A 20965-nucleotide genomic window follows, 5' to 3' on the forward strand; every position below is an offset into this window, starting at 1 on the left:
CATTTATTATTTGACCATATAACTTAGACCCCTGCCAACAAGTCCCCTTAATCTATGAGGATTCAGTCTGGCAAAAGCCACCAATACAGCAAAGCTTAAACTAAACCCAAATATTTCCAACAATTTATTTATTGGTGTTGGTTTCAAATCGATAAAAGTCCCTAAGGCTTTGGGTATTACAAATAGCAAAACATCGTTTCTTCTTTGAGGATTTTCAAATAAAATACTAAGACCAGCAAAAGCTGAACCGATTTTGGGAGCTATGATATCCCAATATTTTTGATTCCTCCAATCGGGGTGATGATTTCTAATTAGACATATACAACCCCACTGGATAGCATTTAATGAACTAATGAATAATGACGATCTTATTGTTTTCTTTATCACATTCACAAATTTTCCTCTGAATCTTCTCACAAATATATACATGAATAGGTTGATGTATGAGTAGAATTTGAAGGTTGTTTTGAATTGTCTCATGAATGCTAGTAATGTATTCTCTTTACAACTTTTGGTGCGAAATTGATGTAAAACCTCGCATGGTAATTTATTTTGTATTTTTATATCGCCTAATGCTGGGTCTTTATTGTTTTTTAAAGCATATTTTTCGTAATGATCTTGATGACACAACTTGCCTTGTTCATTAGGATATGGTTGATAGTCTAACGTCCCATCTTTCAAATATCTTATTCCTTCAACTACTTCTGGATCGATAACGGATATTTTGTTGATCCATCTAACATAATTTGGATTTAATTTTTCTGGATGAAACCAGAAAGCATCCAGGATGAGGTAAGTAGAAGCAATTGACAATAATAAATCCACGCTACTACCGGAAATCGGAGACGATGCACAATAATTAGTAGCTAATGAAGATAAAATTGTGTCAGAAGCTTTGGTTATTAAAAGTAAAGTCCAATCGAATGTGTAAAATCTATCTTGCGAAATTTTCAATTCTTGAAAATATGGAAAGTTTAATAAGGAAGCAATGAGTGCTGCTAAAAAAGTGGATAGAAATTGAATGTACATTCCATCAACATAGGGTACCAATAACTTTAATAACAATGGATTTAAGGCATTTAAAGTGGCAATTAGTTTGATCATAAAAATCGGCAACCTGTCAGCTTTGAAAGGGTCTTTCAATATTTTCCAGATTTTAATATGAATATCATTAAATTTTAAGTCAAATATACTCTTTATTACTGTCTTGATAATTTTTGGTAATACTTCACATATATATGGGAAGGAAAAAGCGATAACTATGGATCTTTGATAAAATATTGACTTGAACACCATTTTCAAATTCTTAAAGCCTATCAAGTATAAATGCATTGGTAGTCGTGCTTGAATGTTTCGTAAGTACATCATGAGCTTTACATTTAGTTTCTTCTTTGTCAAAGGCAATCGTCGAATTTGAACCATTGATTGTCAATGTAATCCAATTATTTCAAAAATTTTGCAACATGGAGTTGCATTTTAAAAATCGACTGATAAGATCAAAATATATCACAAAAGTACTTATCCTTAAGGGGAAATTTTTTAAACTCTTTGCATTTTTTTTTTTTTTTCTTCTGCCTAATTTCATCCCATCAAGCAACCACATCATTCAAATTTTTGGGTCATAATTGACAAAGCTGTCCAGGCAAGAAAATATTTTTTTTTAAAAATTGCTCTTATGGCCAAGTTGGTAAGGCACCTCACTAGTAATGAGGAGATCGTAGGTTCGAATCCTGCTGAGAGCATCTCGTAAGTTCATCTTCTGATTTTTTTTTTAAAAATACATATTTATAACATTACTTAGAAGTAGTCTATAGCTTGTTATAAGACATCAAATTATGTCCAACATAAACTTTAAAGAATGATTCATTACCCAAACGAGACAACATCGAAGATTGATCAAAACCTTTTTCAAATTTCTCAGCATATCGAAGTACAAAATAAGAAGCTTTCATACTCACGCTTACCCGCAAGGAAATTGTTACTCAATATTTATATTTACTATACAAGAGCAATATTGAACACAGCAATGAGTTTGCTGAGTTTATTTCATAATCTACCAATTAACCAATTTCCCGCTAGTAACAATAACTTGTTCATCAATCTTCTGATCTGGTGCATCTTCAGTTCTTTTCCAAGTTTTGATTTCTCCCTTTGCCGTATTCAAATTAAAAATTCTTAACCTTCTAATATAACCACCATAACCACCGTAACCACCCAATCCTACTCCACCTCCATAACATAACCAAATCTTATTCTCATCATCGTTAGTTGTATGATTTTCATCTAATAAACAATAATCATTACAATGATCATGACCTATACTTATTGCTTTAACACCGATTTCTTGAAATACATCCCTTGCTCCTGAATTATAACCTGGTGAGGTAACCCCTTCTCTATGTTCACCTACAAATGTTTGTTTGTTGACATTTTTGAATTCTGGTATTGGAATATGGAAGAAAGCCATTGCTAGATGAGTCTTTGTTCTACTCATACCTGTGTCAGGATCCGTAAAAGTTTCTTTCTCAAATGCTTTAATATCATCTTGGATTGAAGCAGCTTCTTCTCTCATATACATTAATTGATTTTCCTTTATCCAATCATAACCTGGATGAACTTTTTGATTTGGACTATACGCATGAGAGTCTACAAAATAAAATGATAATGCCACAGATGAAGATGTTTTACCTTCAACAGTTACCATATAATTACCGAATCCATCGATATCAACTGGTCCAACTGCTGATACACTGTGAGGTAAATCGGTATACAATCCCATTAATTCTTGAGCGTCTAATGAACCTTCAGCATCATGATTACCCAAGACTATTGCGAATGGGATTTTTCTTTCAATAAATGGTGCTAAAGCTTTGAAAGCGGCTGTCTCAGAATCAGGCGAAGTCTGCCCAAATATTTGGTCACCTGTTAACACGACCAAATCTGGTTTTTCAATATCCAAAACCTTATTTATAAATTTCAAAGTTCTAGAATCTGCTTTACAATTAATTGCAGACTTTGGTGGTTCGGGATTTAGGCATTTTCCATAATCAGTTGAGAAATGTAGATCTGCAACTTGCAAGATTTTAAATTCATCGTTCGCATTCATTTTCAACGCAGTACCGTATTCTTTTTTATAGTCTAACTTGGGTCCTCTACGGTATGTAATAAATGCATTTAAACCAAATGGACTAGATATATCCTTTATTGGGTTTTTGATAAGATTCCAATTTGGTCGTGGTTCAACAGCTTCTGGACCAAACAAAAAGTCGATTGCATTTATTGCTGTTTTTGAATCATGCTCGCCATATTTTACCCAAATTCCATGTGATTTATACGTCCAGCCTATCTTCTCTAATTCGTTTATTGTCGGTACGTATAACATCCTATCCAAATTGTCTCTATCCGTTACTTTGAGTCTCTTGTCATTGACATTGATTTTATCGTTTTTATTTTGATCGACCAAATTAGCATGAACCGAGTCATCAAATTGTTGCAGATTATGATAAGTTTCAATTATGTAGCGTGGTAGTTTCAATTTTTCATTTCCTTTGATACTGGAGTCTATTTCCAGATTAGCGATAGCAATGTCTACTATCACTTCATCTTTCAAGTTTTCATCTTCAATTAGTTTTTGATATTTATCATGATTAATTTTTTTAACTGCAAAGAATTCCTTATGGGTCCAGCATTTACCAAGACATAAATCTTTCTTTAATCTAACCCAACCGCCTTCGTATGGACTTATATCACCAAAATTACCTTGTGACGGTTCAGGTTTACCACAATTTGGATTATTATAATTATAAAAGTAGCATTGATTTATCGAAATATCTAAAATAAACAGATCTGATGGTGGTTGAAAAAACGAAGGAGCAGTTGATGAAAATATTCCATAAGGTATAAATTTATTTATCTCTATAATTTGATGTTTATTTGCAAATAACAACAAAATATAGGCTAATGATAGAAAGGCTATTGCATATAAAACAACTCTGAATATTCGTCTAGGTAGCATGAAAGAAAATTCAAGTTTGTATTATTTCTCTAGGTTCTCTTGGAATTTAATTAGATAATGACAAAATATCAAAACGGAATTCTAATGAAAATGAAGAACTGAATGATCGGACGATGTACTTATCTCTTGCTTCTTATCAAGTAAAATCGTAATATAAAATTTAGAAATTTTGAATGTTCGTAAATTGAGACCAGTTCTCTTTGTGGCACCAAATCTCAAATATCAAATCGAAAAAAAAAAAAAAAAAATAAAGGGGGTAGTTTTCAGGGGTTAACTTTTGAATTGACATTTCAAATTTAAGCTAACTGAAACTAGTGTAGATAAAGATTCAAAATTAGAGATAAAATTGGAACGTCTTCATCAGCGATAAACATTCTTAAAGGAAATCAGGATGAATTAAGTCCTAGAAGTCACGTAAAATATTATAGAGAGGCGTATCGGGAATGATCAACCAAATAAATACAAATTCAAACATACTTTCCCTAGACATAACTAATAAAACACTCTCTCTTTATTTCTAATCTGAACGAAAATACTGATTTATTGATTCTTAGCTCTTTCTGCTTCCAATTTAGCTTCTCTTTCTTTGGCTTCTGGTTCAACTGGTGGGAAATCTTTTGGATCGATCTTTTGTCTGGTACCTTCACCACCCAAATTAGCTTGACCAAATTCTTTCAAATCTTCTTTATTTTGCTGATCCTTCGATTCAATGTTTGGAAATTCATCTCTTTTTGGAATAACGACATTATGGGGTTTATTTATTCTTGACAATGGAACTTTCTTACCATTAATATCAACCAATATATCTTCAGGATTTCGTGCGCCTAATGGTTCATTTCTATGAGATTCTTGAGATTCTTTTGATACTGACATTCTTGATTCTTGATTGTCTTTTAAAAGTATGGATTGTGGTGTTGGGAAAATTTCAAATTTATAAAGTAAATAAACTGCAAATAATAAAAGAATGTTGAATAAGAATGAATTCATAAACTTTTTACAAGATTACAAAGTTTGTATTGAAATTGATTGAAATTGATTTTATAATTATTAATAAGTAGATTTCATAAGTGAATGATCTAAAATATGTGTAGTGGCAATGGAAATTATTTTTAAATTCTCCCTTCAAATTGCTATTAATAAACAGAACAGCCAGAATTCCACAATGCTCAAAATGCCAACAAAATTACAGGTGATACAACTCGGATGACTAAGAGTTGAGAGTACTACAGCCGAATCGTCACGATTCCGTACGATATAATTAAAACCTTCCAAAGAAGAAAAAAAGTTAAAATAAATCTATACTTTTTCTATTTCCGAATTCACTAAATGAATTAATATCGCTTCAACTAGATTTCGATGCTACTTGTATGCATAAAAGCACTCTATAATTCGTCGTGATCTAATTCATTAGATTCATGGGAATTTTGGGATTGAACTGAAGTTGAAGTTAAACTTTCCTTCTCTTCGACCACCTTTTCAACGTCTTCATCTTCAACGATTTCCAATTCTTCATCTTCCGCCTTTTCTTCTGGTTGTTCTTCCTCCTTTTGTTGTTTCTTTTGCGCTTTAGCTGCTTCCCTCAATTTCTTTCTAAACTCTTTCTGTTTTTGTCTTTCAATTAATTTATCGTAAGTTTCATCAAATAATTTGACTCTTTCCATATGACTAGACTCAACTCCCATTAAATCTAATACCATATCTGCTACACCCTTTGCTAATTGATCATGATATGAATAAAGTTCTTTTTTGGAAATCTTGTTAAATTTCTTTTCTGGGTACGATAATAATTCTCCAATTTTCGTGATTGTGTCCTTATAAGCCTGTAAATTTTTGTCAAATGATAGCAATTTTTCCTCCTTATCGGAAGCCTTGAGTTTGTTTTTAATTCGATCGTTCTCTTTATCAAAATCCAAATTAGATTCTTCAAATTTGGCTCTAATCTCAGAAATTTTTTGTCCAAACTTCAACATACTTGATTGAATTGTCATCATCAATTGTGTACCGTCGTCATACAATTTTTGAACTCCCTCTTTCGACAAATCCGCAGTCGACATTTGTATATAAGTTTTGATCTCTGCTTCTTTGTCTTGAACTTCATTGATTTTAGATTTCAATTCTTCAACTAAAGTATCATCACTCTCAAAATCTAACCATTCAATAGTTTCAGCAACATAATCAACATATCCTGAAATCTCAGACTCTTCCAATTCTTTTTGTAAAGTTGACTCATTCGTTTCAACAAATTCTCTTAATTTATACAATTGAGTTTCTAATTGATTTTTAACTTCCGTTAATTCTATTTTGGCATCGTCTAAATCATTTAAGTATGATAATTTATTCAATAATTTTTTACGAGAGTGTTTGTCTATTGGTTGAATGTGAGGATAAATTGGTGATGGAATTGAAACATATGTTGACTTGGATCTTTTTTCAATCATATTCAAAATCTGTTCTGCTGTTGTATTAGTGGTATTAGATGGAAGTTCAATGTTCTTGTCATCTTGTGATTCATTGTCATCGTTTTTGTTCAATAATTTATTGAAAAATGATTCAAGCTTTGGTAAACATTCAACTTCTAATTTAGTAAGGTCAAACATTTTGCTTTTATTCAATTCAAAAGTAGCAACAAGCTCCTTTTTCTCTTTCGATTTACAACTGGATCTTTTAAATTGAGAGGCAAGATCATCAATTTTGTACGACTTTATTAATGAACCATCTTCATATAATGAAACGACTAAATCTTTGTTTGAAGTTGTATTCAAATTTACCTTTCTGCTAGTGCCAACGATCGTTCCTCTTGAGAAAACCGGGATCTGCTCATCATTTTCATCAATACTAATTTCGAAATTATGATGACTTTTTTCAATTAAATTGATGTCTTTAGAATTCTGAATTCTGGTTTTCAAATTAAGCCCAATTTGAGTAGTTCCTAAAGCTGAACTTTCATCCGTATTTACAGATTTCGAAATTTTATCATATCCGACAAATAATGATACGTGTTTTTGCACAAATGGGACTCTTGTTGAACCACCATTTAAAACTACTGACTTAATGTCATCAACTTTCAAATCAACATTCTGTAGAGCCTGTTCAATCGGTTTTGTGATACAATCCATCAAATCAGAATTAATATCTTCAAACTCTTGTCTAGTTACTTGAAATTTAAAATCTTTATCATCGTAAATTGATTCTAAGGTAGTATGAAATTCATTATTGGCTGATAAAATAATTTTAGCTTTTTCAGCAGCCTCGTATAATCTAGCGAGAACTTTTGTTGGCACATTATCTTCTTCCAAATTGAAATGGTTCAAGAATTTTTGAAATACTATTGTGAATATGGAATCTGTTAAAGTTTTACCACCAAATAACTCATCAGAGCCAACACTTTCAATCTCTAATACAATTTGACCATTTGATGTTGGAGTGATTGAGAATAAAGTTGCAGTTGTGTAGCCTGCTCCAACATCGTAGACAAGATAATATTCTTTTACATCATTATAGTCTGCATTTTCAAATTTTTTATTACTAGCAAAATTCAAGGCAACTGACGTTCCTTCTTCGACTAATCCTAAGACGTTTGAAAAATTGGCTAAGTACAATGAGTCCAAATACGCTTGTCTGGTCGCTTGAGTTGCAAAAGGTGGAATACTAATAGCAACATCCTCAACCAATGCTGCTGCGTTGGGATTCTCCTCCAAGTCATTTAAAGCTCTTAATTTTATATCATTCAAAGTCATTGCTAATAATTCTTCAACTGAAAATTCATAACTTGAATTATTTAAATTCAAGTCAAATTTTATACTTCCTCCTCTTGTTTTATCTTCAACCAATTTTGAGCCAAAATGCGTTTTCATGTACTTTTCAACTATAGGATCATCGAATTTTTTACCAATTAGTTGTTTTATATCTAGTATACAATTTGATGGAAATCTTGTGATTAATGATCCCATTTGAGATCCATAAATTCTTTCTATCCCATTTTTGGAATCTGGTCGTATTGCTATTCCTGATAAATCTTTTCTTTTACCTTCATCTGTTAAAACTATTTCAAACAGTATACCTGGAGCTAATAATACTGCCTTGGTGAATTTTTCACCATAATCTATACCAAGTATAGCTCCAATGATACAATTAATTAACGTGAAGATAACTAAACATTTCATTCTTCTTATTAAAACGTATGCTTTTGCAATGAATTGAGATGTTGTTGCTTACTTTATGAAGTCTAATTGAAAGATATGTTTGAAAATAGTAGTAAAGTTTCAAAATAATTTTTCAATTTTAAATTTGGTAAGTACTCGAATTTTCATTATAAACTGCCACGCATATTTTACTTTTGTTTGACGTATTTCCCAGAACAGTGCTATTAGTTAATTTTCCATTTGATTCTATCTAATTTACATCAAAAACAAATCAGTTTTTGATAGTTTGTTAAACCATTTTAATATAGGTTGATAAGCTCGTGAAATGGAGCAGTCTAGGTCGTACTCTATCTAGATTCTTTAGAGATCTGATTCATTCTTATAAATACGTGTCAAAAAAAAAGAACAAAACAGCAGAGAGTCGGTACTATTATTACAAAAGGACAAGTAAATAAAAACATTTTTATGAGGAATTCTACTATTTGAAATCTGCTAATCAATTAATACATAAAGAAACTCGTCAGATCCGAACTAATAACCAAAAAATTTAAAATTTAGCCCAAATATGAGTAATAATCAGTTCCACGAAAAGATTTTAACTAAGAAATGAAAATATGAAACTTTGATATGCGGCAGGTAGCTTGGAATTTTGGCTGCAAAAATTAAGATACACTAATTTATTAAACACGTTTCAAAAACAGCATTACTTTAATTAAATGACACCATATATATATCTCATCGCATTAACTTTGAAAGTATCAATTCTTGGTTTTTTATCTAATTTGTATTTATTTTTACTTGATAGATATTTTTAATCGAGTGTTTAAGAAAATATGAATACATCAGATCAAGATAACAAGGAAAAAGTATCAACACTGATTGAGGATTCCCAACTTGGTTCAAAGAAAGTTCTGGATACTTCCAATGACACTGAAGATACTTTGGTAGCTGAAAAGATTTTGAAAAACGAAATTTCAAACAATAATCAGATCGACACAGACCTGAAAAGAACTAACACTTTAACAAAAGTCTCACCTACAAATGGAGATGAAGCTCCCACGAAAACAGATGCAAAACCTAAGACACAAAACGGTGGTCCAAACAGTACTGAAAAATCAAATAGGACATCTTTGACTAGTGCTACTGAAACAATTGGTAAACTAAAGAAATTTAAGAAAGCAAATAGTTATGAGCAAGATACGTTGCTGGAGGTACCAAAAAAAACGATCAATAATACTGCCGAGTCAGTTGAAGCCATTGAAAGTTCATCAATGAATGACAAAATCGATCAAATAATTGTTGAGGATGATCATGAACCGGATCAACCTGTTCGAGAAAGTGCCCCATTGAGTTTCGTATCAAGTAAGGAATCAACAAACTCCAAAACAGGAAAGAGATTTTTCTTCAAGTCCGTTAAACAATGGTTCTTTCATCTTAACAAGGGAGACAGTGAAAATGTAAAGCACAGTGATTTGAAAGTTGGTTGTGATTTTGATGAAGTGATTGAAGAAGATTTGAATGAAGCTGAACTAAACTCATTGACGGAGTTACCAAGTATTCCAATACATTATAGATCTAGAGAGAATGGGTTTGGAATTTTAACAAAATCTCAAACATTGCCTATGAAGATTAAGAAGCAATATTTTAGTCTTTTAACAAGTGCAGTGGTTGAATTAATAGAATTTTCAAAATATTTGGAGATTTTGAATGAGAGATCTAAGCATGAAAATTATTTATTCATAAAACATAGTTTTTCTAGCCATTTCAGCAAAGTTCATTCTGAATTACCCTTCACCAGGTTTGACTTGAAGACAAATGAAACAGTTAATCAAGAGTTATTATTGCAATTGAAAATCTTATTTAACGATTTATTTCAATCGAATTATATCATTTGGATAGTAAATAAGTTTGAGTATAACGGATTTGGAAAAAGATTCAGAAAATTAATTTCTCAAACTTTAGCCAAAGAATTTACTTACGATGTTAGTTACGATAGAGAATTGTTTTACAAACACGTAATAGCTGCTAGTTTATTGGAATGGAGAAAAAATATCCCGTTTCCTGAGTAAATTGATATTTGGATGCAAAAAATTAAAGAATTCTAAAACACATGGTGTAATTGTTAACGATTTGTTCCGTCGGAGTTGTTTTGTATTAATATACGAATCAGATATTTATGAAACTGCTTCATCTTTAAATCGAGGTTATCTTAACCAAGTATGATATCTTTGACCAATTTAATGCTTAATGCAGTGCCATGGACCCAAATTTGTAGTATATCTAAGCGCTTTTATGTGTATGGATTGAGGTCATCATCATGTCAAACAAAAAAAAATTAAAAAAATATAAGGTCTCTAAAATATTCACTTTTTAATATTTACTTCTCTTTTCTTTTTTCTCTTGGGTATTTAACCATTTTTAACTAATACCCCGAACCAACCAAGCAATCGGAATCGTTTGTGAAATAATCTTACAAAATGGCTGATGATAAAATGTATATATCGTACAATAATGTACATCAATTATGTCAAGAATCTGCTGATAAAATTAAACAATTCAAGCCAGATTTAATCATTGCCATTGGTGGTGGTGGGTTTATACCAGCTAGAATGTTACGATCATTTTTGAAAGAACCAGGTCAACCAAATGTTAGAATTATGGCTATCATATTATCATTGTACGAAGAAATCATAAATTCAGATGGAGTTGAAGAAAAACCGGGCACTAAAGTAGTTAGAACACAATGGATAGATTATAATCAATCTAAAGTTGATCTAGTTGGTAAAAACATTTTAATTATTGATGAAGTTGATGATACTAGAACCACTTTACATTACGCAGTCAGTGAATTGAAAAAGGATGTTAAGGAACAAAGTGAAGCTCAAGGTAAAGATCCAAATTCAACCAAATTTGGTATATTCGTTCTACACGATAAGATTAAAACCAAAAGAGCAGAATTACCTGATGATATTATGAAAACTGGTAATTATTTTGCTGCCAGAACAGTTCCTGATTGTTGGATTGCTTATCCTTGGGAATCTACTGATATCGTTTATCATCAAAAAAGAGCTGAAGAGCAAGGTAATGATGTATTTTTACCATCCACCACAAAGGAGTAGTTCGTTCATTATCATACGTTATTATAATAGATTAGAATAAATGAAACCTTCATTAATGTTGTATTTAATGCTGTAATTGTTTTCATGATCAATCAATTTCAATCACGTCTGGACTTCGTTCATGATTTTTCAAAGGTGGATGATTTAAATTTTTGTCTTTTCTTTTTTTACTTTGTCTTAATGATTGACCAGAACCATTGAATGACGATTGTTGTTGTTTCTTCTTAGCTTCTTCTTTTTCCTCGTTGATTTCTTCTTGAGTTGGTAATATTACTGGAAACCCAAAAAATAACTGATTCTCGGGTAAATTTAACGGTACAGCTGGTGCATTTATGTCTAGATCTTCTATTTTCACTGTTTGATTACCTGATTTGCTACTGTTAGGCTCTATCTTTTTACCAGATAGTTTTTGACCTGATCCAGCAAACTTATTTTCTTTGTTTGCATCATTGACCAAATTTGCATAATTAATCGATTTTGCCATCGTTGCTGCACCTGCACCTCTATTTACACTTGATGGGTCTATTGGAGTCAATGATCCTGTGGATGGAGTGACGGATTTTGGTTTATATTCTGGTTCTACATACCCAACCGGTGGAGCAAAATCGGTCTCCAAGTCAGTCTCAACCACACATATACCGTGATTATTACTTTCTGGTTTTACCTCCAATATTTTAATACCATAAATTGAGTCATTATAATTAATTTCAATTATATCATTCACAGTCAATGTAGAAAATTTTCTCAAAACGTTTTCCAATACTGCTTTTGGATCACTAATATCTAAGAAATCAACACTTTGAGGTTCAATTTTGACAAATTTTCCCAAATTTAAATCACAATTACTTATTTGAATTAAATTCCCAGGTTGTAGTTTTAAAGTATTCATCATCCATTGTGGTATATAACATCTTCCTTCCTCACTTGTGAACTCCAAAACCCCACTATGACTGACTAAACCTTTCAATTCATTTTTGATTTCAAATAACATAGGATATCGTATATGTAACATTGTCAATTTATTTAATGAAGATGGAGGTAAAAAGATCTTGCCTCCATAATTTGCATCATCTTTTCTAATCAAGTCAGGCATCATTGATATTGGATACACTCGAAAGTATTCTTCGAATTTATTGTTCATGGGCATTCCAAAACCTGGCATACCGCCACCAAATACTGACGAACCAAAATTGGAAAACATGGTGCTGGAAAAGTTTGCTGAAAGGAGATGGTGAGCTACTGACGCTGTTGGCTGATTCTATAACTTATGATCGGATGGATAATGCTAATTTCAATATGATTTAAAGATAAAAAAGCTCCATGTTTCAAATCGCCTTTCCTTTTATAATTTAATCACACTTTAATCAATTTATACGCAGTATTACATAATATTAAATGCAAAATAATATACACAAATGCTACTATAGTTTTCAAATTAAATCTACATAAATTTATAAATTACTAGAGCAGCTCACTTTGATTGTTGAGTTACTCTGATAAGCTCTTGAATGATTTCCTTCCTGTTGTCATCCAAGTCACTAAATAAGACTTGATATTTTTGTTGATCATTTTGTTGTATAGATAAAAATACTTTTACAAATTCCTCAAATCCATTGATTTTATCAATTGGTGTTTCTTTCAATGCCTCCATTTCTGCTTCATCCAACTCGTATTCATCCTCAACTGCTTGGTTTATATCCTCATTTTCTTCATTTCTGACTTGTTTTTGACTAGTTTCATTCAATAAAATAGCATTTTTGGCCTTGATAGCTCCTGGTAATGCAACTAAGTTTCCAATTAATAAATCTACTGTCTCACCAACCAAATCTTCTGGGATGTTTTTGATCGCGTTACTCCCGATTATGGAAATAGCACATAATAATTGCAATTTACAACCGTAGACACTTTGAAAGTCGTCACTATACTTTATCCACAATTTATAATACTCGATAATAAAATCTTGTGATGAAATGAATGACAACGAAGTTATAGGATCAATATATATTGAAGCATATAATATCCTTAATAATGATAATCTATGCAACATGTACCCATCAAATAAGTCTTGCTCGTCTAATGACTTGTATATTTCAAATATTTCTGCTAAAACTTTTGGTAGATATTCAATAAAACGTGAATTCATTGCTAATATGGTCAATTCGATATCCTCAAAAGCTGAATGCGCAAAAATTGGTTCCATATCTGTCTGTTTTAGTACTCCAAAACAAATTTTTAGCAATGATTGTACATAAGAATGACTCATTGATATTTGAGGATTGGAAAATCCTTTGTTTATAATGGCTGTAAAAAATGGTTGAAATGAATCAAAATATTCATAAGCGTAAGTGTCAAATGCATCAATCACACTTTGAAAGATTGACCACATTACATCTGAAACTTGTTGCCTTAAATACAATAAAGATTCCATGATTTCAACAATATCTGGTAAAAACATGACCATTGCATTTTCTAGTACGAAAACAATGACTTCTTGTAAAACTCTTTCTAAACTTTCTCCGACTTTAGATGCATTTGACATTGATATAACTAATGTTGTTAATGTGCTTAGTAACCCGTTTGCTTGATATTCTTTATCGGTATCAACGTGCCCATTTGAGCTCTGCTCTAAAATTTCATTACACAATCTTAAAAACTGTTCTGATAATTTCGCACCTAATTCTACAGCATATGGCTCAAGGTTTTTAGCAAACCTTTCTACAAATGTGTCCATCACATTTGTTAAAATGTCACTTTCATACTTTTTTGATTTTTCCAACAAATTTTCCATCAATTGAGGGGCTTGTTCTGCCACATGTTGTGCGACCAAATCTTCTTGAATCAAAGTGGCTAGTGCATCAGCTGCTGTTAATTGTATTGGAAATTGAGCCTCATTTTGAAAGCACGAAATAACACCTTGAAATATATTTTGCAAGACTTTAGTATCTTTGTACGTATGACTATGAAACATCGCAATTGCATCACAAGTTCTTGCTGTTAGCCAAGGGGTCTTGCTTGAGTTTTTCAACTCTGGACCTAGGTAGGTATCGAGTACTTTATCAATTTGACCACGAACTGGTGAGGTGTCCTTGTCCAATTCACTCGATATCGTGGATAGTACTCGCAACGCTCCCTCGGTTTGCATAGCTATTGATGTATTACTTTGATCATTCATTCTTTGAGCAAAAATCTCATTTATTATATTAAAAATTAAATTAATTGTTTCATCGAATTTTTTGTTTGCTAGCCTATGAATAAAATTGATGGAAGCAACGTCACTTGTTTTCTGTTCACGGTTAACATCAAAATACCTTCTGATATATTCTAACGGGTCATCTTCATATAGTTCAACACTAGCATCATTTGCTTGTAATGAGGGTAAAATCAAATGTCTAATGATAGCATCTAATTTGTCATTTACCAATGGCCAGCATGGTGTTTCAATGACGTTATCTAAAAATGATATCATGTAATACAATGAAGATTCACTTAACCAAATTTTTTGAGCAGACCATTTTTCTATTATTTTCCAATATGCGTTAAGTATTTCCGGTACAAAGTTTGTTAAAAAATTCGAGGTGAATTCACTATGATCTTTGGTTAAGTAACCTCCACCATGTCTATTTAATAATCTGTTTAAATTTGCGAAACACCATTTGACGGTTTTAATTCTGAAATGTAGATTCCTTTGTTCAATTATCTCCTCCTCTAAAATTTCTTTTGGCAACTCTTTATTTATGATCAAAATATGTAGTTGACACCATAATCCTAATTTATTAACATCCAAGAAATAAGTTGGTAAACTTGAAAAAGTCGCGTTTTTGAAAATTTTTACAATCAAATATAACATTTCATCATTTGTTTGATCATTATTACTTTCAACTAGATTTTGTGCCAATTGTTCAACCAATGGGAATAATGATTTTGTAATATCTTCCATTACGGGATTTGTAATCAGTTCTATTCCATCCCATCTATAATTCTTAACATATTCATACAAACATATCAATCCTGTAAATATTTTGTCCTTCTCTTGAGATGTTATTAACTTATATATCAATGGAATCATTTCATCCCATTTATCATGACTAAGTATATTATTTAATGCAGTAGCTAACGAAAATTTAATCTGTTTTATCTTATAGGTTTTCATCAAGGTTTTAATTAAATTATCTTTAATTGCAGCTTTTTCATCCTCTAATATAAAATATGAAGTCGACAGCTTTGTATCATCTGATATGACCCAATAATTTATTATTCTGTTTTTAAAAAATATTGCTGCTGCAATCTTTATACCTAGTTGAATATTATCATCAATAATTAAATCTAATAAATAATTTGTAAAACCTGATTGTTGTTCATAAACATTTAATGATTGTTCACTAGATTTTCGTAGCTGTCTATTGGAATCTAGTGTTCCACTCAATGCCTCTAATAATGAGTTTTTATCCATCTGATGGTTAGTTTATGATATGGATTGATATTTGGCTGCTAAAAATATATTTTAGTGATACTAATAAAATACTCTTGTACTATTACTTAATATTAATAGCATACACTATTAATTATATTATATTATTAGTTAAATAGAATCATAATAATGAAAATTACGAGAAAGATGCATTCAAAAATTTTCATAATAGAAAATTATGTGCGTTAAAATGACCAAATTTACACTACTCATACAACTTAGGTTATCATCCTACCTCAATCAATATTTACTATCATATCATCAGATAATCAATATATAAGTTTTAACAAAAGCGATGAGATCTGAAATTAAAGGTTTTCATATACTACCTGTCAAATTACCTAATACAAATTCAATACAATATTTATATTTTAAAAAACATGATTCGAAACACAACTCATCAGATAGTAGATCCTTGTTCATATATAATTTACCAATACTAAGTGATTTACAAACAATAAAAAAGTATTTCCAAACTGTAGCATTAGGTTCAACAATTGAATCATTTACTCAGTCGTACATCACAAACAGTACAGAAGATGCTTGGCTTGATTTAAGTAAATTAACATCCGAGTTAGATGTAAGTAATGTTGATCCAGTTGCAAGTAAACTACCCAAGAATTGTGCTATACTCACGTTTATTGACAAATCATCATTTCAATTGGCTTTCAATTCATTGAAAAAAATATCATCAAACTTTACAGAAACAACTTGGCCCATAAGGGAAATTACATCAAACTTTTATCTCAAGCAATACCAGAATGAAATAAATAACAAAGAAACATTGACAGAACAAGTATCTAAGTCGCTAATAGAGTTTGATAAAGCTGAAAAGGATAATATTGATAGTATACAAAACAATGCTAAGTTAGTCGATGAAGATGGGTTTACGCTAGTTGTGGGATCTCATAGAAAAACTAAAGCAGGTATATTGGGTAAACAAAAAATTGCCAATACTGTTGAAAATGAAAAAGCTCAAAAGAAAATGAAAAGTAAAGAGAAACAAGATTTTTATAGATTTCAATTACGACAAAAAAAGAAGGAGGAAATGAACGATTTATTGAGTAAATTTAGAGCTGATCAAGAGAAGGTGAAATTAATGAAAGAAAAGAAAAGGTTTAGGCCATACTAGTTGATTCATTTCATTATATAGGTTATAATTAACGATGGTAATATCTAATGACGACAACAAAATTATTTGCTTATCCCTAACTCTCACTAAAAAAAATATCTGAAACACGTCCATCTTTATCAGTTGTAATAACAATATCACCAAAAATCAAGAAGCAATGACGACAACTTAAAGTTGACTTATGAAAATTCAACGACAATATGACTTTAGACTCAGCTTCAACGAATGACGACATAATTTCTTTACATAATGATTATTTTGATAAAAATTTCCCCACCAAAGATTTTCCACAAGATGATTTTGAAATATTATCAACAATTAGATATGATCCAAATTTAACTGAGAGCCCCCCTATAGAATATGAAGATATAACAAATTTGAATTTTTTTCTTTTGAAGGAGCATGTGGACAGATTGAATTTTACATTACAATTTTTCAATCATTTACTTGGTAAGAAAATGACTTTTGAAATAACTGAAGATTTCTTTCTACTGCAGTTGGTTTTGAGTTTGAAAAAACTGGAAAAATTGATGTTTATCCCTTACAAAATTAGAGTTCTAGTCAAACTCGATGGTTCAGTGAAAATTGAAATTTATGAAACACCAAACACTACTAACTTATTATTCGGCTTGTTTCCTCAAGTGTCAGAATTTGATTTATATTTCGATCAATTAGATCTGGAAAATGATTGGGATATTTATAAAAACAAAGAATTGTCTTTAATTTCCCCATTCACTTCTTTCAAAACTACAAAAAGAGACGTATATAATCAAGCAAGATTAATTTTACCAGGAAACAAACCAGGAAAAGAAGAAGTGTTACTTTTCAATTCCCAATCTCAGTTAATGGAAGGCTCAATTACAAATGTTGCTATTAAAAGAAGTTATGATGGGAAATGGGTTACTCCATTACTAAGTTCTGGATGTTTATGTGGTGTGACAAGACATTTTTTATTGAGAAAGAACTATATTGAAGAAGATACTATCACTTTGGATCAAATCAATTTAGGTACAGAATTGTTATTATTCAATGGAATAATCGGCGTAGTTAAGGGAAAAGTAGTTGGATAATTTAAAACAATAAAGTTTAGACAAATTATAACGACGCTCTATTCATATAATTAAATCCTCTATCTCAGATTGGGTATACCCCATTATATACAAAACATCTAGCAAAGATTTTGTGTTCAAGCAAGAAGGAGCTTCTAATTGAACTTTCGGTTTTGCATTCCATGCTATACCAAATCCAGCTACTGACATCATTTTCAAATCATTTGCTCCATCACCTATTGCTACTGCCTGTTTTGGGTCTATTCCATGCTTGGCTGCAATTTCCAATAATAGCTCAGCTTTTTTGTCACCATTCACTATTTCTCCAATTGTTTCACCATTTAAAATGTTTTCCTCATCTACACCTAAAGTGTTAGCATAAGCGTAATCTAATCCCAATTCATTTTTAATGTGTTCAGCTAATGGTATAAATCCTCCAGAACAAACAGCTAAATAACAACCAAGTTTTTTCAAAGCTTTAGTCAATGGTTTCACACCATTCGTTATTTCTATCTTCTGTTCCAATTCTTTCCATATATTAGTAGAGTTAATTCCCTTCAATAACAAAACCCTTTCTCTCAAACTTTCATTAAAATCCAATTCTCCATTCATTGCTCTTTCTGTAATTTCTGCTACTTTGTCCTCTATGTTGGCATAACTTGCAATTAATTCTATAACTTCTTGGTAAATTAAAGTTGAATCCATGTCGAATACAAATAATTTTTTACCTTTCTGATCTATGAGTTTTTGCAAAATTAGATCATAAGTTTGATTTAGACATTCTGATTTGACTTTTTGTAAAATATTTCCATACTCCGCTGATTTTATATTGAATGTGAATTCGTAACATCTTGAGCTCAACTGTTTCGTGGACCAATTCGTACTCGAGATTTCTCTCAAAAATTCTCGAACTCGTATTGACACATCCTCTGGTATTTCATCGTCGTGGCCAATAAGTGTTATCACACACTTAGTCTCATCTGACATGACTTTGAAGATGACTCAATTGGAACCATAAAAAGAAATCAGGTTTTGAAAAATTTCGAATTACGCGCGATAAACTACTTCAAGCTCAAGTTCTATTATTTAAATTATTCTATGTCTATAACTCTACTTCTTCTCTAGCTAGAAGTCCGTTTAAATATGTTTCGTCTAGCCTTAAATCATATTCACTTAATCCAATTGTTCCACCTAACTTTTCAAAATTTTCCATATATACCTTATATTTTTTGTCTGCAATTTCATTCATTTTCGGCCAGTAAAGTTCGTGGTCATATTTGAACTCAACATCACCCTCATATTCTGCAAACAATTGTTCTTTAGGGACAAAGTTCTGAAACAGGTCAAAATGGGTCTTAGACATTGTATATGGATCAACAAATGGTCTTGAAATTTTCATAAATGCATTGGCTATCCAAGGTAAGTTATGAAATAGCCCTACGCCTAATATTTCGGGGTATGATTTTTGCAAAATATGTAAAGATTGTTTAGTAATTGACAATGATGGAAATGAAGCTGATAAGTTTAATTCTTTTGGAGCTGCTCCAAAATCTATGAGTAATGCAATTTGATCTTGACCTGGTGGCATGAATTTTATCACTGACTCCAACATATATACTAAGTGTTTCACTTGTCCTAGACCTGATTTAGTATTTTGATATCCATTTCTTAAAATCAATATTGGTCTACTTTCTAATGAATCATACCCATAGACTAGTTGTTTTCCTGATGAATTTTCATGACTCACGGTGTCCGAAGTTATCAAATCTGCTGAGTCTATTACATTTGGAATCGACACTAAACCAAAACTTCTTCTCCATATTATTGTTTCTTCCATTCTTTTTATAGTTGCGTTTAGATCCCAATTTGATGCTCTTAAAAATCTTAAAAAGCACTCTTTTGTTAGCCATGCCTTTTCTTGATTGGTTATAGGATGCTTCTCAGCATTCACACTTTCATTTATAGGTATATCTTTTTCAATAAAACTTTCAAAATGTTTAAGAATGTCATTATATTTGTTCAGTTGTTCTTTAGTTAAATTAAATTTCCTTCTCCTCACTGGTTTGATAGGATATTCTGGAGGTAGATGAGATTCTGTGGTCCTCTTTAAATTCGTTTTGACTTTATCTTCTGTTTGACTTGATAAGGTTGTAATTGACGTTGACTTCGAAGGTATTGATATGTCAGATTCCAGATTTTGAGTGGAGGCATCAATTTCTTCATTCTTTTTGTTGAGAAAAAACATTGTTAATTTTTATAAAGTAATCAACAAACGGTAGAGATCTAGCTTGAACGTGATCTTGGAGAAATAAATGAAGAAGATGTTGAGTCCATCAGTGGTAATTTGAAAATTATAAAATTAAATTAAGTCGCGTTTAAAATAAATTCGGCTACTATGATCGGGAATAATAACAGCACTAAAAATTAATATCAGCGCCAAAATGCAGTCTCGATAATAATCGTAATAAATAAATTTACGAGCTGTCTAAATTTGGTAGCAATTCTCTTCCAAAATTATTTTCCACTTTTATTGATGCACTTAGCTCTATAGTCAAAGCTATTTGAAGTTAAGTATAGACAAATACTATCGTACACAATGACTAAAGTATCAGTTACAAATAGATCCAACAATAAAAAACCTCCATTCACCGAGCAAAAGATTTTAGATATTATATCGAATATAGATACCAAGTCACCAAATGAATTGATTACAAAATTATCAGAAAATTTAGGCAATTTGACTTCAAAGTATAAACTTATAATACAATACACAAATATATCTGGAAACAAAGACACAGCAGATTTAAATATTAATACTGGTTTTACCGCCAATTGGGACTCCTCAAAGGATGGATGTTTTACTGTGCTGATTAATTTGAACGACCCAAATGTTGAAAAAGGAGAAGAGCAAGGTACGAATTCTGAGCAAGAACCTGACATTAATAATGAGAATCATCATAAAAAAGTTGATAGTCTACTTGTGACTATATATTGGATTAGCGAGTAACCTGGTCATTAACGAAATGGACTTTTACGCAGA

At 31.2% G+C, this 20965-nt stretch overlaps 13 protein-coding genes across 13 annotated transcripts; 5 read left to right on the plus strand and 8 right to left on the minus strand. All coding sequences in view use genetic code 12, as the record gives it.

The window, feature by feature from the left end:
- Positions 1-6: 6 nt before the first annotated feature.
- Positions 7-1422, minus strand: KGF55_001758 (uncharacterized protein; the record flags this gene model as incomplete). The annotated part of the gene is made up of 1 exon (XM_051756368.1): positions 7-1422. The coding sequence occupies one exon, from the start codon at positions 1420-1422 to the stop codon at positions 7-9; it is 1416 nt and encodes a 471-aa protein (XP_051615437.1).
- A 631-nt stretch (positions 1423-2053) lies between these two features.
- On the minus strand, positions 2054-4015 carry KGF55_001759 (phosphoprotein phosphatase; the record flags this gene model as incomplete). Its single annotated transcript, XM_051756369.1, has 1 exon — positions 2054-4015. One exon carries the CDS (start codon positions 4013-4015, stop codon positions 2054-2056), a length of 1962 nt encoding a protein of 653 aa, XP_051615438.1.
- A 540-nt stretch (positions 4016-4555) lies between these two features.
- Positions 4556-5002, minus strand: ASR3 (Asr3p; the record flags this gene model as incomplete). The annotated part of the gene is made up of 1 exon (XM_051756370.1): positions 4556-5002. One exon carries the CDS (start codon positions 5000-5002, stop codon positions 4556-4558), a length of 447 nt encoding a protein of 148 aa, XP_051615439.1.
- A 395-nt stretch (positions 5003-5397) lies between these two features.
- Positions 5398-8178, minus strand: LHS1 (Hsp70 family chaperone; the record flags this gene model as incomplete). The annotated part of the gene is made up of 1 exon (XM_051756371.1): positions 5398-8178. The coding sequence occupies one exon, from the start codon at positions 8176-8178 to the stop codon at positions 5398-5400; it is 2781 nt and encodes a 926-aa protein (XP_051615440.1).
- Positions 8179-8990: 812 nt separating this feature from the next.
- Positions 8991-10226, plus strand: KGF55_001762 (uncharacterized protein; the record flags this gene model as incomplete). The annotated part of the gene is made up of 1 exon (XM_051756372.1): positions 8991-10226. The coding sequence occupies one exon, from the start codon at positions 8991-8993 to the stop codon at positions 10224-10226; it is 1236 nt and encodes a 411-aa protein (XP_051615441.1).
- A 408-nt stretch (positions 10227-10634) lies between these two features.
- On the plus strand, positions 10635-11276 carry HPT1 (hypoxanthine phosphoribosyltransferase; the record flags this gene model as incomplete). The annotated part of the gene is made up of 1 exon (XM_051756373.1): positions 10635-11276. One exon carries the CDS (start codon positions 10635-10637, stop codon positions 11274-11276), a length of 642 nt encoding a protein of 213 aa, XP_051615442.1.
- An 88-nt stretch (positions 11277-11364) lies between these two features.
- On the minus strand, positions 11365-12477 carry KGF55_001764 (polyubiquitin-binding protein; the record flags this gene model as incomplete). The annotated part of the gene is made up of 1 exon (XM_051756374.1): positions 11365-12477. One exon carries the CDS (start codon positions 12475-12477, stop codon positions 11365-11367), a length of 1113 nt encoding a protein of 370 aa, XP_051615443.1.
- A 270-nt stretch (positions 12478-12747) lies between these two features.
- On the minus strand, positions 12748-15726 carry KGF55_001765 (uncharacterized protein; the record flags this gene model as incomplete). Its single annotated transcript, XM_051756375.1, has 1 exon — positions 12748-15726. The coding sequence occupies one exon, from the start codon at positions 15724-15726 to the stop codon at positions 12748-12750; it is 2979 nt and encodes a 992-aa protein (XP_051615444.1).
- Positions 15727-16039: 313 nt separating this feature from the next.
- Positions 16040-16876, plus strand: KGF55_001766 (uncharacterized protein; the record flags this gene model as incomplete). Its single annotated transcript, XM_051756376.1, has 1 exon — positions 16040-16876. The coding sequence occupies one exon, from the start codon at positions 16040-16042 to the stop codon at positions 16874-16876; it is 837 nt and encodes a 278-aa protein (XP_051615445.1).
- Positions 16877-17076: 200 nt separating this feature from the next.
- KGF55_001767 (aminodeoxychorismate lyase) lies at positions 17077-17946 on the plus strand (the record flags this gene model as incomplete). Its single annotated transcript, XM_051756378.1, has 1 exon — positions 17077-17946. The coding sequence occupies one exon, from the start codon at positions 17077-17079 to the stop codon at positions 17944-17946; it is 870 nt and encodes a 289-aa protein (XP_051615446.1).
- A 42-nt stretch (positions 17947-17988) lies between these two features.
- On the minus strand, positions 17989-18912 carry SER2 (phosphoserine phosphatase; the record flags this gene model as incomplete). Its single annotated transcript, XM_051756379.1, has 1 exon — positions 17989-18912. One exon carries the CDS (start codon positions 18910-18912, stop codon positions 17989-17991), a length of 924 nt encoding a protein of 307 aa, XP_051615447.1.
- A 115-nt stretch (positions 18913-19027) lies between these two features.
- On the minus strand, positions 19028-20170 carry PDR17 (Pdr17p; the record flags this gene model as incomplete). The annotated part of the gene is made up of 1 exon (XM_051756380.1): positions 19028-20170. The coding sequence occupies one exon, from the start codon at positions 20168-20170 to the stop codon at positions 19028-19030; it is 1143 nt and encodes a 380-aa protein (XP_051615448.1).
- A 351-nt stretch (positions 20171-20521) lies between these two features.
- Positions 20522-20932, plus strand: KGF55_001770 (uncharacterized protein; the record flags this gene model as incomplete). The annotated part of the gene is made up of 1 exon (XM_051756381.1): positions 20522-20932. One exon carries the CDS (start codon positions 20522-20524, stop codon positions 20930-20932), a length of 411 nt encoding a protein of 136 aa, XP_051615449.1.
- Positions 20933-20965: the final 33 nt, after the last annotated feature.

This window comes from Candida pseudojiufengensis (assembly GCF_024610245.1).
Source record: "Candida pseudojiufengensis strain CBS 10847 chromosome Unknown scaffold8, whole genome shotgun sequence".
NCBI lineage: Eukaryota > Fungi > Ascomycota > Pichiomycetes > Serinales > Debaryomycetaceae > Lodderomyces > Lodderomyces pseudojiufengensis.